This window comes from Pongo pygmaeus, chromosome 20 (genome assembly GCF_028885625.2).
Source record: "Pongo pygmaeus isolate AG05252 chromosome 20, NHGRI_mPonPyg2-v2.0_pri, whole genome shotgun sequence".
In the NCBI taxonomy this organism is placed as follows: domain Eukaryota; kingdom Metazoa; phylum Chordata; class Mammalia; order Primates; family Hominidae; genus Pongo; species Pongo pygmaeus.
Window position 1 is genome coordinate 2,697,951 of NC_072393.2, and position 14,328 is coordinate 2,712,278.

A 14,328-nucleotide genomic window follows, 5' to 3' on the forward strand; every position below is an offset into this window, starting at 1 on the left:
GGTTTTAGATTCTAAGTTGTATATAAGCTTCTATTTTAAAAGAATTTTTTTTTAAATCCTCTTATTGTCAACAATATTTAGTTGTGCTGGAAATTTTATTTTGGAATTGTTAAATAGAGAAAGACAATAAATAATGTTCAAGAACAGACATTGATTCATCAAAGTATGTTCTGAGAAGACGGTATTTCAGAATAGAGGAAGAATTTCTTACGTGCTGGTAGGATTGTTTGTAGATAATCATTTCTGCATAATTTTCATAGCTGGATTTCTTTAATAAAGCCATTTAAAAGTTAAGTTCTAGATTGCTTCATGTTGCTTATCAATGTTTTAAAGCTAAAATATAAAATTAGCTGTTAAGTTGGCTCAACCGGAAATTCAGTATATCCTTTAAAAAGAGAAATTTAGTAAGTAATGTGTCTAAAGAATGACATATGGATGGGTACAGTGGCTCGTGACTGTAATCCCAACACTGTGAGGCCGAAGTGGGAGGATCACTTGAGCCCAGGAGTTTGAGACTAGCCTGGAAAACAGTGAGACCCGCATCTCTACAAAAAAACAGAAAATTACCCAGGCATGGTGGCACACACCTTGTGGTCCCAGTTACTTGGGAGGCTGAGGTGGGAGAACCACTTGAGCCTGGGAGATAAGGCTGCATTGAAGTCTTATCACGCCACTGCACTCCAGCCTGGGTGACAGAGCAAGACCCTGTCTCAAAAAAAAAGAACCCCCCCCAAAAAAGACATGTAATCAGTAAAAGAGACATTATTTGCTTGTATTGTAAGAGTGGTTCTAAAATATAGATTTGACACTGAGAAATTTTAATACTCTCTTTTTTCTTTTTTTTTGTTTTACTTTCCAAAGGTGAGGAAGAAAATGCTTCCCGTTCTTCTGGATGGGCATCCTATCTTCATAGTTGGTCTGGACTTCGATAGGTTGATGGAAGGAATATTTTTATTAACCAAATAGAATCTATTTACAAAAATGGTTCATGTATATTACCATCATTCTTTTGTCAAAAAGTGTGTATATATGTTTGCATCTACATATATTTGTACATCTATATGACAGATGTATTTTAAAAGTTTCAACTTGAAGTAAAAGTACAACAGCTTGAAGTGTTGATACCAGGCCACAGCCCTCTGACTCGTGATCTCCCGTGCATGCTGCCAGAATAAAACCACCAGGAATGAATTCACTCCCCACTTCTCTGAAACCTCAGGACCCGCCCATTTCTCGGCAGTACTGTGAATTTTGAAGTTAAACTAAATTTTGGTACCATACCAACTGGAATTTAGGCTTTAAAAATAATGTTTCAAGGCCAGGTGTGGTGATTCATGCCTGAAATCCCACTACTTTGGGAGGCTGAGGCTGGAGAATCACTTGAGGCTAGTGAGCTGTGATTGTACCGCTGCACTTCAGCTCAGGGAACAGAGCGAGACCTTGTCTCTAAAAATAATAATAGTAATAAAATAAAAATAACGTTTTATGACTATTTATTGCAAGGTCAGATTTACAGATTGTTATAAATTGTTGAGAAATTTTTGTGATTAGAATATGAATGAAAAAGCTTTATTGGTAAAAGTGACATGTTAAGGGGCTATGAAGTAAATATGCTGCAGTTAATTATGCTAAGTTAAACTACAATTTAGTTATTTGCTTTAAAATAAACTGTTCTTTTTTTTTATACTATCTTAAAACTCATTATGTTGTCAGAGCCCTAGAGCTAGCTAGTATAACACTGACTATGAATAGGTGGGCCCACCACCTGAGTCGAGGTGATTTCGTGGTGCCTCTCCAGGCTCTTGGCATGGTGTCACTGCATGCAAGCCATGAATCTGTTTTCAGAATCCTCTCCATTTTCCCAAATAAAAACCTATCACAACAGTGACTATATCACTCAGCATTGTATCTAAATATAAAACTGGTGCTTTCAGTGTTTTTGGCAGATAGTGTTCCATAAGCTTTCCATCAGAAGGGATTTTAGAAAGACATCTTAGAGGTCCGTGCTACATCTTCACAGTTCCTCTGAATAACCTTAGGGTGGTAGTCTTACTTGCCTTTGACACCTCTGCATATGTTTTAATGACTAGATCAAAACTAAATCAAAAATTGGATAATTTTTAATATTTATGTGTTAATCACACAGTATGCTCTCTGAAGTTCTCTTAAGCCTTCAGTTTGTACTCTTAATTTTCTTTCTGAGCTGGAGAACTGACTTTGCACTTTGGTTACACAGAACATTGGTTTCCAATTTAGTTTAACTGAAATTTGCTGCTGGATATGTTGAGTTTGTTCTTTAAAAAATATCTCATATATCTTGTCTTTCCTCCTGTCTTAGAAGAACAGACCTAACTAGTGAATGTATTAATGAAAATGCATCTATTTCAGAGCTGACATGAAGAGTTTAGTTTTTTTACTTTATAAACTGTGAATATGAGTATGCCAGCTGCATACAATGTAACTAATCATATTTAAATATATTTCACTTTCTCTTTGACTTTAGACCTTTTGAAGTCTGTATAAACTTGTTTTGAAATATAGTCTCTACTTAACGAATGTCATAACAATACTTTTTTGCATGATAAAAAATTATTACTTTGATTACAAAAGGCATATTTTCTCATGGTTTCCGCAATGAGAGGAAGTGTAATGATTATTTTAATATTTCTATTAAATATGTTTAACTGTATACTTTTATGGCTGCTCTTTTATGTTAGACACTGTCTCTTTGGGGTTGTTAATTGGTTTCTGAAAGGGAACTTCAAACTCCTTTACTAGTGGCCTTACATGATTGGTCCCTATTAGGTTGTTGAGAGAACGTCGACCAATTCTTTGATACCCACCAGGTAGACCGTAGTACCTGCCATGTCTGACACCCTGCATCCAGCTAAAACTAGAAACAGCACTGGGCCTCCCTGTGGACAAGACATTGATTTGACCAGAAGCAGATGTCTGGCTAAGGCTGACAACCAAAGTTGGCCTTAGATGAAGGGCTTTGTTCAGTTAGGGGCAGAGGTCATTAATTTTTTTTTTTTTTTTTTTTTTTTTTTGAGACAGAGTCTTGCTCTGTCGCCCAGGCTGGAGTGCAGTGGCGCGATCTCGGCTCACTGCAAGCTCTGCCTCCCAGGTTCACGCTATCCTCCTGCCTCAGCCTCTTAAGTAGCTGGGACTACAGGCGCCTGCCACCATGCCCGGCTAATTTTTTGTATTTTTAGTAGAGACGAGGTTTCACCGTGTTAGCCAGGATGGTGTCGATCTCCTGGAGGTAATTAATTTCTTTGGATGTTTGGACTAGGAGATAGGGAGAGACAGAGCAGAAAGAGAAACACAGATGCCACAAGAAGGAGGAACAGAGCTAACCCTGGATAGGACTGGATACAGCAGCCAGACCAAGAGAGGCATCTAGTGAGAAGCAGCTCTTCAGCCCTGGGCCTGGTGCACACATCAACTCCTTGGTTTCTAAGAACCAAATTTGGCCCAGCACAGTGGCTCACGCCTGTAATCCCAGCACCTTGGGAGGCCAAAGCAGGTAGATCATGAGGTCAAGAGATCAAGACCATCCTGGCCAACATGGTGAAACCCCATCTCTACTAAAAATACAAAAAAAAAATCAGCTGGGCATGGCGGTGTGCGCCTGTAGTCCTAGCTACTTGGGAGGCTGAGGCAAGAGAATCACTTGAACCTGGGAGGCAGAGTCCAGTGAGCCGAAATCACACTACTGCACTCCAGCCTGGCGACAGAGTGAGACTCCGTCAAAAAAATAAAATAAAAATAAAGCCAAATTCATACAGTCCCTGAGGAGTGGGAACTGATGCACATCTCTTGTATACAATAAGCTATGCTTGTGCTCTGAACAGTGTAAGATTGAGAATTGTATTCCTTTAAAGAAAGTTTGGCAGAACTGTAACTGAATTACTAACAAGGCACTGAGAAGGCATACCGTACTTTGTATTCTTTTTAAAGTCCATGTTAGGTGGTGGTGTAGCTGGAAGTGTATAGTTGAGATATAAAGTTTCCCCTAAAAAAATTTTGGTATTTGGCGAATGGCATAACACATCAAAAAATTGGTTGTGTCATATGATTAAATTGCAATGTGATGATTTCAACTTGGTGGAAGACTTCTACTTTGTCTTGGTATCTGAAAATCCCCTTTGCTTCAAACTTAATACACACCAAGGAAAACAACCTGATACAATTTTGCAAGTGTCTTTGAGCTAATGGTTTTTCATGGGTATTAAAAAGCATTGGGTTATTTATGTATAATTTCTATGTAGAAAGAAAACGTGTGTTCCATTCAAGATACGGTTACACGAAAAGGCATCTAGTTGTGACCTTCAAATTATTACTTATATACCTATAGAAAATTTCTATAAATAGGCTGGGCGCGATAGCTCACACCTGTAATCCCAGCACTTAGGGAGGCCAGGGTGGGCCGATCACCTGAGGTCAGGAGTCCAAGACCAGCCTGGCCAATATGGTGAAAACTTGTCTCTAATAAAAATACAAAAATTAGCCAGGCATGTTGGCCCATGCCTGTAGTCCCAGCTACTCAGCAGGCTGAGGTAGGGGAATCACTTGAACTCGGGAGGGGAAGCTGCAGTGAGCCAAGATCACACACCACTGCACTCCAGCCTGGGCAACAAAGTGAGACCCCCATCTCAAATAAGGAAAGAAAATTCCTATGAAGAAACACTATACCACTGAGTTTCAATAATACAGATGATTAACCCAGTTTCCCTGCAAGGATGTGCTCACTGTGAACAGATGTAGTGGTTACCACTCCAGATGTCTGCCTAGCATTTGAGACAACAGTCCCTGTCACCCCTGCCTCTCTCTGGGAACTTTTGCCCCACCACCATACAGAGGGGCAGTAGGCCCAGCCATAATCAACTGAAACAGATAGAGTTATAACCTGAGCCTAGGCAATTAGGTTTTCTCAGGAATATGGATCTGGGACTAAAGAACTCAGCATCTTCCTATGACTGGAATTGTAGCATGTAAGTACAGAAGCTTTGGAGTGCCCACGAAGAGCAGAGAAAGCCAGCCAAGAGAGTGCTAGGTTTAAGTTGACATAAGAGGTCAACAAAATCGTGAAGTGAGTGTTCTGGGGACCTGAGAGTCAAGGGACTGGACTCTGTACAATGTCTCTGCATCGTCATAGTAAACTTTCTACACATGCTTTGAAAGTAAATATCAGATATTTTGGAGCACAGTATAATGGTAAAGTATAAACTGTGAACTTACACAAGAACACCACAATTTCCGCTTCACTGACGAATAACTTGGGGCATGTTCTTCTTGACTGCTCTGAGCCCCCTCTTCTTTATCTGTAAAAAGGAAATAAATTACATAGTTGTGAGCCCCCACTTCTTTATCTGTAAAAAGGAAATAAATTACATAGTTGTGAGCCCCCACTTCTTTATCTGTAAAAAGGAAATAAATTACATAGTTGTGAGCCCCCACTTCTTTATCTGTAAAAAGGAAATAAATTACATAGTTGTGAGCCCCCACTTCTTTATCTGTAAAAAGGAAATAAATTACATAGTTGTGAGTTATTGGATGACATCATAAAACCCAGCACAGAGGGCTGCACGCGGTGGCTCACTCCTGTAATCCCAGCACTTTGGGAGGCCGAGGTGGGCGTATCACGAGGTCAGGAGATCGGGACCATCCTGGCTAACACGGTGAAACCCTGTCTCTACTAAAAATACAAAAAATCAGCCAGGCGTGGTGGCGGGCGCCCGTAGTCCCAGCTACTTGGGAGGCTGAGGCAGGAGAATGGCGTGAACCCAGGAGGCAGAGCTTGCAGTGAGCCAAGATTGCACCACTGCACTCCAGCCTGGGCGACAGAGCAAGACCCCATCTCAAAAAAAAAAAAAAAAAAAAAAAAAAAAAACCAGCACAGAGCAGGCATGCCAGCATTCTCTCTCTTCTCAGCCTGCAAAAAGATTTATCAATTTACCTCATATTCTTCTGTTCCTTGTTCTGACCTCAGTGCATGACCCATAGCACCAAGTGTTACTGTCGTTTATGAGTAAACAATTGAGTTAATAAGGAAATAAATTGAATGTTTCCCAGCATTTTGACCTTAACTTATTTTTTAAAACTTTGTACCTCCCAGAGCTGGGAAGAGATTCCAGATTTCCAGACTTAGTCCAGAGTCATGACTAATGCTGGACTTTGTCTATAGCTCTTATTGAAATGTCAGAAAACATTTTTTGCCCCCAAAACTATTAACTGATAAATTTGTAGCATCAAAATGCATTTTTTAAAAGAGGCTTTTTGTTTTTTCTTTTTTGAGAGAGAATCTTGCTCTGTCACCCAGGCTGGAGTGCCTTGGCATAGTCTCAGCTCTCTGCAATCTCTGCCTCCCGGTCTCAGGTGATTCTCCTGCCTCAGCCTCCCAAGTAGCTGGGACTACAGGTGTGCACCACCACATCCGGCTAATTTTTGTTTGTTTGTTTTTGGTAGAGATGAGGTCTTGCCATGTTACCTAGGCTGATCTTGAAGTCCTGGACTCAAGTGATCCACCCACCTCGGCCTCCCAAAGTGCTGAGATTTCAGGTGTGAGCCACCACACCTGGCCAAAAGAGACTTTTTTTTTTTTTTTTTGAGACGAGTGTCGCTCTGTCGCCAGGCTGGAGTACAGTGGCATGATCTCAGCTCACTGCAACCTCCACCTCCTGGGTTCAAGCGATTCTCCTGCCTCAGCCTCCCAAGTAGCTGGGACTACAGGCACGCAACACCACGCCCGGCTAATTTTTTGTATTTTTAGTAGAGATGGAGTTTCACTGTGTTAGCCAGGATGGTCTCGATCTCCTGACCTCACGATCTGCCTGCCTCGGCCTCCCAAAGTGCTGGGATTACAGGCGTGAGCCACCGTGTCCAGCCCACCCATGGCTAATTTTTTTTTTTTTTTATTTTTTATTTTAGTAGAGACAAGGTTTCACCATGTTGCCCAGGCTGGTCTTGAACTCCTGAGTGCAGGCAATCCTCCCACCTCGCCTTCCCAAAGTGCTAGGATTACAGGTGTTTGGTTTTTTGTTTGATTTTCAAGCAACCTTTCTAAGTTTTGCTATTCTCACTCTTTCTTCACATGTTGGTACTGGCTAGATACAGATTTTGCTTTCCTATTGGAGACTCTTTTGAGAGCTAGCTATCCCCTCTTGCTCCTTTTCTTTTTTCTCTTCCCTACTTCCAAGTTTCTTGCTCTTTTTCTTACCCCATAAGTTACCAGAAATTCATACCCCCTTGAGAGGGCTTTTTGTTTGAACTTCAGTCTTTAGTTTCATCAACTTTTCTAAGGAAATTGATCTGTTAATGAAAGTTGGCTTGCTTGACTTCAGAATATCTGTATTATTCAGTGACGGGTTTTTCTGGTTGCTTTGTTTGAGCATAGTGTAAATATCACCCATTGCATAGCTATGGCAGTGACATAAATCTAGCAGTGTAAGATCGAGAAAAGCTAGAAGTCCCACCACAGATTGTATTTCAGTGAAAGGGATTCTTTTTAACTGCTTATAAAACTAAAGAAAACTTATAAACATGGAAAACAATTATTAAACCCACCATATGCTCATACTGATATTAAATGGTGTGCCAGATTCTGGAAAGAGTTACCTTTTGGTAAGAGCACTGCTTGTTAACTATAGTTGATTGCTTTAGATGTCTAGTGTGTACACAAAAGCATGAATTTTATTCCTTATAACCAAAGTAGAAACCTACTCTGAGCAATTTGACAAAAGTTGACATTATTTATTTTAGTGTAGTTTAAGATTACAGTAAGATACAATTCCTAAAGAGTGAAATATAAGGCTGGATGCGGTGGATCACGCCTGTAATCCTAACACTTTGGGAGGCTGAGGCGGGTGGATCACCTGAGGTCAGGAGTTCGAGACCAGCCTGGCCAACATGATGAAACCCCTTCTCTACTAAAAATATAACAATTAGCCAGACGTGGTGGCACACACTTGTAATCCCAGCTACTAGGGAGTCTGAGGCAGGAGAATCACTTGAACCCAGGGGGGCAGAGGCTGGAGTGAGCTGAGATCACACCATTGCACTCCAGCCTGGGCGCACTCTCAAAAAAAAAAACAGTGCAATATAATTTTTCACAAAATATGGAACTGTGGTAGTCTGGAACAATGTCTCAATATACCTCCTACACTAAGTATAATAGTAAATATCTGTATTTGGTGGCATAATATGCTCTTAGTATAAACCAAAAACACATGCTGAGCACTGGACATTGTCCAATGTTTAATTCATATGATTCATTCTGAGTTTCTGACTGAGATCATTCTTTCAGACTATGTGTGTTTCTCCTGGGACCCATAAAATATGCAGCCCTAACATGATTTCATTTTTGTTTCCTTTCCTGGAAAAGGAGAAATCATTCAGATCAGCTTTCATATTGCCTTATAGACTATGACTTCAAAATATTTTTAAAGGGACTCCTTTGTTCTAGAACTGCTCTAACACAGTAACCACTAGCCACATGTGGCTATTGAAAGATTGAAATGTGGTTATTCAAAATCAGGATGTACAGTAAATATAAAATACACACCAGATTTCAAAGGCTTACATGAAAAAAGTAATGTGAAATATCTCACTAGTAGTTTTTATAGTGATTACATGTTTAAATTTTAACATTGTGAACATATTAGTTTAAATAAAATATATTGTGAAAATTAATTTCATGTTTCTATTTACTTTTGATGAAAGTACTACTAGAGGCTGGGTGCAGTGGCTCACACCTGTAATCCCAGCACTTTGGGAGGCCGAGGTGGGAGGATCACGAGGTCAGAAGACCGAGACCATCCTGGCTAACAGGGTGAAACCCCATCTCTACTAAAAACATAAAAAATTGGCCAGGCGTCGTGGCAGGCACCTGTAGTCCCAGCTACTAGGGAGGCTGAGGCAGGAGAATGGTGCGAACCCGGGAGGCTGAGCTTGGCAGTGAGCTGAGATCGTGCCACTGCACTCCAGCCTGGGCTTCAGAGTGAGACTCCATCTCAGAAAAAAAAGCACTACTAGCACATTTTTAAATTACTTGTAGTGATCTCATTTGTAACACATTACATTTCAATCATATACTGCTTTTCTAAAGAGTCACTGCTAAGCCCTGAAATTAACTCCAAATACCTCCCTGGAATACAGTGCCAAGGCAGGGGCTTCCTTGAACTTCAACCTCTAAAAGTAAGCAAGAATTGAGAAATATCTTCTGCTTTGAAAAATATTCACTCCCCAACCCTAATACATCAATTACATATTATCTGGGGGCTAAGCTCCTATTTTAAAATGTAAATTGAAGAAATTAGGCCAGAGTCATTCCCATCTTAGTGCCAATCATATAATCAGATAATTAGATTGCTCTTTCCCTAAAGCCTGTTTAGATTTTGTTTGCTGGTTTTGTTGTTGTTGGGTTTTTTAATTTGTTGTTGTTGTTGTTGTTGTTGTTGAGATGGATACTCACTGTGTCACCTAGGCTAGAGTGCAGTGGCGTGATCTCTGCTCATTGCAACCTCCAACTCCTGGGTTCAAGCGATTCCCCTGCCTCAGCCTCCTGAGTAGCTGGGACTATAGGTGCATGCCACCACGCCCGTCTAATTTTTTTGGGTTTTTTTTGTTTTTTTCTTTTATTATTATTATTATTATTATTCTTCTTCTTCTTCTTCTTCTTCTTCTTCTTCTTCTTCTTCTTTACGTTTTATGGTACATGTGCGCAATGTGCAGGTAAGTTACATATGTATACATGTGCCATGCTGGTGCGCTGCACCCACTAACTCGTCATCTGGCATTAGGTATATCTCCTAATGCTATCCCTCCCCCCTACCCCCACCCCACAACAGTCCCCGAAGTGTGATGTTCCCCTTCCTGTGTCCATGTGTTCTCATTGTTCAATTCCCACCTATGAGTGAGAATATGCGGTGTTTGGTTTTTTGTTCTTGCGATAGTTTACTGAGAATGATGACTTCCAGTTTCATCCATATCCCTACAAAGGACATGAACTCATCATTTTTTATGGCTGCATAGTATTCCGTGGTGTATATGTGCCACATTTTCTTAATCCAGTCTATCATTGTTGGACATTTGGGTTGGTTTCAAGTCTTTGCTATTGTGAATAATGCTGCAATAAACATACGTGTGCATGTGTCTTTATAGCAGCATGATTTATAATCCTTTGGGTATATACCCAGTAATGGGATGGCTGGGTCGAATGGAATTTCTAGTTCTAGATCCCTGAGGAATCGCCACACTGACTTCCACAAGGGTTGAACTAGTTTACAGTCCCACCAACAGTGTAAAAGTGTTTCTATTTCTCCACATCCTCTCCAGCACCTGTTGTTTCCTGACTTTTTAATGATTGCCATTCTAACTGGTGTGAGATGGTATCTCATTGTGGTTTTGATTTGCATTTCTCTGATGGCCAGTGATGGTGAGCATTTTTTCATGTGTTTTTTGGCTGCATAAATGTCTTCTTTTGAGAAGTGTCTGTTCATGTCCTTCGCCCACTTTTTGATGGGGTTGTTTGTTTGTTTCTTGTAAATTTGTTGGAGTTCATTGTAGATTCTGGATATTAACCCTTTGTCAGATAAGTAGGTTGCGACTATAGCTGGGACTATAGGTGCATGCCACCACGCCCGTCTAATTTTTTTGTTTTTTTTTTTTTGTTTTTTTTTTGTTTGTTTGTTTTGAGACAGAGTCTCGCTGTTTCCCAGGCTGGAGTGCAGTGGCACGATCTCGGCTCACTGCAACCTCCACTTCCAAGGTTCAAGCGATTCTCCTGCCTCAGCCTCCCAAGTAGCTGGGACTACAGGTGCATGCCATTATGCCTGGCTAATTTTTTGTATTTTTAGCAGAGATGGGGTTTTGCCATGTTGGCCAAACTGGTTTCAAACTTCTGGCCTCAGGTGATCCACCCGTCTCAGATCAAAGTGCTGGGATTACAGGCATGAGCCACCACTCACAGCTCTCTAAAGCCTTTTGCCAAGACAAATTAGCTCTCAGAGAACCACAGGATTCCTTTTGTAATGTATTACAAACTAAAGTCTTACCTACTCTTGAAGAGTAGAAAACATGAAAAAGTTCTATGTTAGCCCTTAGAATAATTAAAAATTCATAAGCTCTGAAATACAGGTAATAAAATCATTGCATATGACAAAACAAAAGTTTAAATTGGCGTTTGTAAACTCTGCATGAAAGCCAGGTTTCTCACTACTAGAAAAAGAAAAAATGTTATAAATAAGCCAAGGAGAATTCCAGAATGAATCCTGTGGTGCCAGATATATGTTAACTACAAGGGATAACAGTGACCTTACACTGGAAACACCTTAACCATGGGCCAAGGTTAGAGATATAACAGCATTCTCACACCCCCTTGCACAGCTACCCCCAATGTTAACATAACTGTTAACAAATTATCAAAACTAAGAAATTAGTCTTGGTATGTATCACTAATTAAACTCCAGACCTCAGTCAGGTTTTCCCAGTCTTTCCTTCAGTGTCCTTCCTCTGTTTCAGGATTCAATCCATGATCCTTGACACTTGGTACTTTGTCAGATGTCCCGCTGTATGGGTTTGTTTGATGTTTTCCCATGATTAGGGATAGACACTGCAAGACTCACAGCTACTTTACAAAGAAGCCTCTAGGGAGCTCCCCAGAGAAGACAGGGGAGACAACACAAGGACACTAGAGGAAATTTTAGCCTCTGACATCCATGACTATATAGCAAATAGTAAACAAAGCCTAACTCCTAGCCAGAGAAACACAAAATCCCATACTAAAGCCTTATTTAACTCAGTTCCTTTCACCCAGTACATCATATACAGCCTCAAACAAAAAATTACAAAGCATACTAAAAGAAAAGAAACCCCACAGTTTGAGGAGGCAGAGCAAGCATCAGAACCAGACTCAGATGTGAAAGAAATATTGGAAGTATCCAACCAGGAATTTAAAATAACTAAGATTAACATGCTAGGGGCTCTAATGTAAAAACAGCATAACATGAAAGAACAGATGGGTAATGTAAGCAAAGAGATAAAAAACACTAAGAAGAAATAAAAATGAAATACTAGAAATAAAAAACACCATAACAGAAATGAAGAATGCCTTTGATGGGTTCATCAAAAGAATGGATATGGCCAATGAAAGAATCAGTGAGCTCGAAGAGATGTCAATAGATACTTCAAAAGCTGACATACAATGAGAAAAAAGAATGAAAAAGAAAAAACAGAACAAGAGTCAAGAACTGTGAGACAATTACAAAAGGTGGAACATGGAGACTTTTTGGAAATACCAGAAAGAGAAGAAAAAGAGAAAGAAAGCCGGGCGTGGTGGCTCACGCCTGTAATCCCAGCACTTTGGGAGGCCGAGGCAGGCAGATCACAAGGTCAGGAGATCGAGACCATCCTGGCTAACACGGTGAAACCCCATCTCTACTAAAAATATAAAAAATTAGCCAGGCGTGGTGGCAGGCGCCTGTAGTCCCAGCTACTCGGAAGACTGAGGCGGAGCTTGCAGTGAGCTGAGATCGTGCCACTGCACTCCAGCCTGGGCAACAGAGCAAGACTCCGTCTCAAAAAAAAAAAAAAAAAAAAAGCGAAAGAGAAACAGAAGAAACATTTGAAGCAACCGTGACTGAAAATTTCCCCAAATTAATGATAGATACAGCTATGGTCTGAATGTTTGTGTCTCCTCGAAAGTTATATTGAAACTTAATCCTCAATATGATAGTACTGAGGTGGGGCTTTTGGGAGTCAATCAGGTTATGAGGTTATAATTAATATAAGTCAGGTGGATGCTTATCTTGCTGGATTCCTCAGTAATAGTTGATATGGTTGATCCCTTCCTCATTTCTTGAACAGCCGTCTGGTGCGGTCATTCTTTAACATAAACTTTTTATTTTAAAATAACTTTAGATGTATTAAAAACTGCAAAGATAGTACAGAGAGTGTATCCCTCACCTCATCCTCTTTGCTAACATCTTACATCACTGTGATGCATTTGTCAAAATGAACCAACGTTGACTTTAACAAGACTTCAGACTTTATTTGCTGTTCACCAGTTTTTCAATTAGCATCCTCTTTCTATTCCAGGATCCAGTCCAGAGGGCTACATTGCATTTAGTTGTCAACTTCATTTTATGTAATAAAAACTTTACCTACATTTCAGTAGTTGGTAATTTTGTTTAAGGAGGTGATCCCTTAAACAAAAGGGAGAAAGTGAGTTACTTTCTGCTAGCTGAAGTGTTACTTTACATCCATTTGTAAACTTTTGTTCAGATATATCAATCATTACCATTTACTGAACACCCCCATTTGTGCTTGTTCTGGTTTTATGTTTTATGCTACAATGTGCTCTAAACATTTTACAAATAAAATTAGCAGTACTTTGTGTGAAGTGGCAACAGGCTTCCTCCCCTTGACCCCTTCTGTCCCCTTATTTTGAGACAGGGTCTCACTCTGTCACCCAGGCTGGAGTGCGGTGCGGTGGCGTGAACACAGCTCACTCACTGCAGCCTGGACCTCCTGGGCTTAGGTGATCCTCTCAGTTCAGCCTCTCTGGTAGCTGGAACCACAGATGAGTGCCACCATGCCTGGTTAATTTTTAAATTATGTGTAGAGATGGGGTCTCCCTGTGTTGGCTTTTCTTCCATTTTAATGAGGTATTTTAATGAGGTAAAGTGATGTGCTGTGGAGCTTATTAAAAATGGGATTCTGAGGCCATGTGAGGTGGCTCATACCTATAATCCCAGCACTTTGGGGAGACCCCAAGACAGGAGGATCCCTTGAGGCCAGGAGTTCCAGACCAGCCTGGGCAATATAGTGAGACCCCATCTCTAAAATAAAATACAAACAAAAATGGGATTCTTCCTGTCTTGAGTAGACGGATCTAGTACCAGCTTTCCCAGGACTAGTGGTGCTTATAAAATCCTGATCATTCCCTCCAGCTATCTTATTAGAAGTGTTTTCCTTAAAATCATACATGCATGTATCATGTCGGATGGTTAGTCTAGCATATGTGTGTTTGTGTTTGGTGGCGGGGCAAGAGTGGGGGAAGAGGAGGTTGTATTTCTTCGTAGGTTAAAATTGGCTTTAAAGACAGAGAAAGAATAGAGTAGAAAATATTCGAGGGTATTGCCTGTAGTAAGACCCATATCCTGCATGAGGCAGTCCAGAGTCTCAGCTTTTTCAGCAAGACGCCCCCATCTGCTGTTGCCTTCTTCCTCCTGGGCCTTTGCCTAATGAGCCCTTTGCTGTGGGTATTCTCAGTGGCAGTTCTGAGAACCATCTGCGGGCCCAGGCATCCCTAGCGTGGTGTGCTGT

The 14,328-nt window shown here is 40.6% G+C and overlaps 1 protein-coding gene across 1 annotated transcript in view; it reads left to right on the forward strand.

Moving 5' to 3' along the window:
• Window positions 1–2,689, forward strand: part of LOC129021018 (GRIP and coiled-coil domain-containing protein 2-like) — a 32,103-nt gene extending 29,414 nt beyond the window's left edge. Inside the window, 1 exon segment of the mRNA XM_063658250.1 lies at window positions 862–2,689. Coding sequence (XP_063514320.1) covers window positions 862–932 — 71 coding nt within the window. The 3' untranslated portion in view covers window positions 933–2,689.
• Window positions 2,690–14,328: the final 11,639 nt, after the last annotated feature.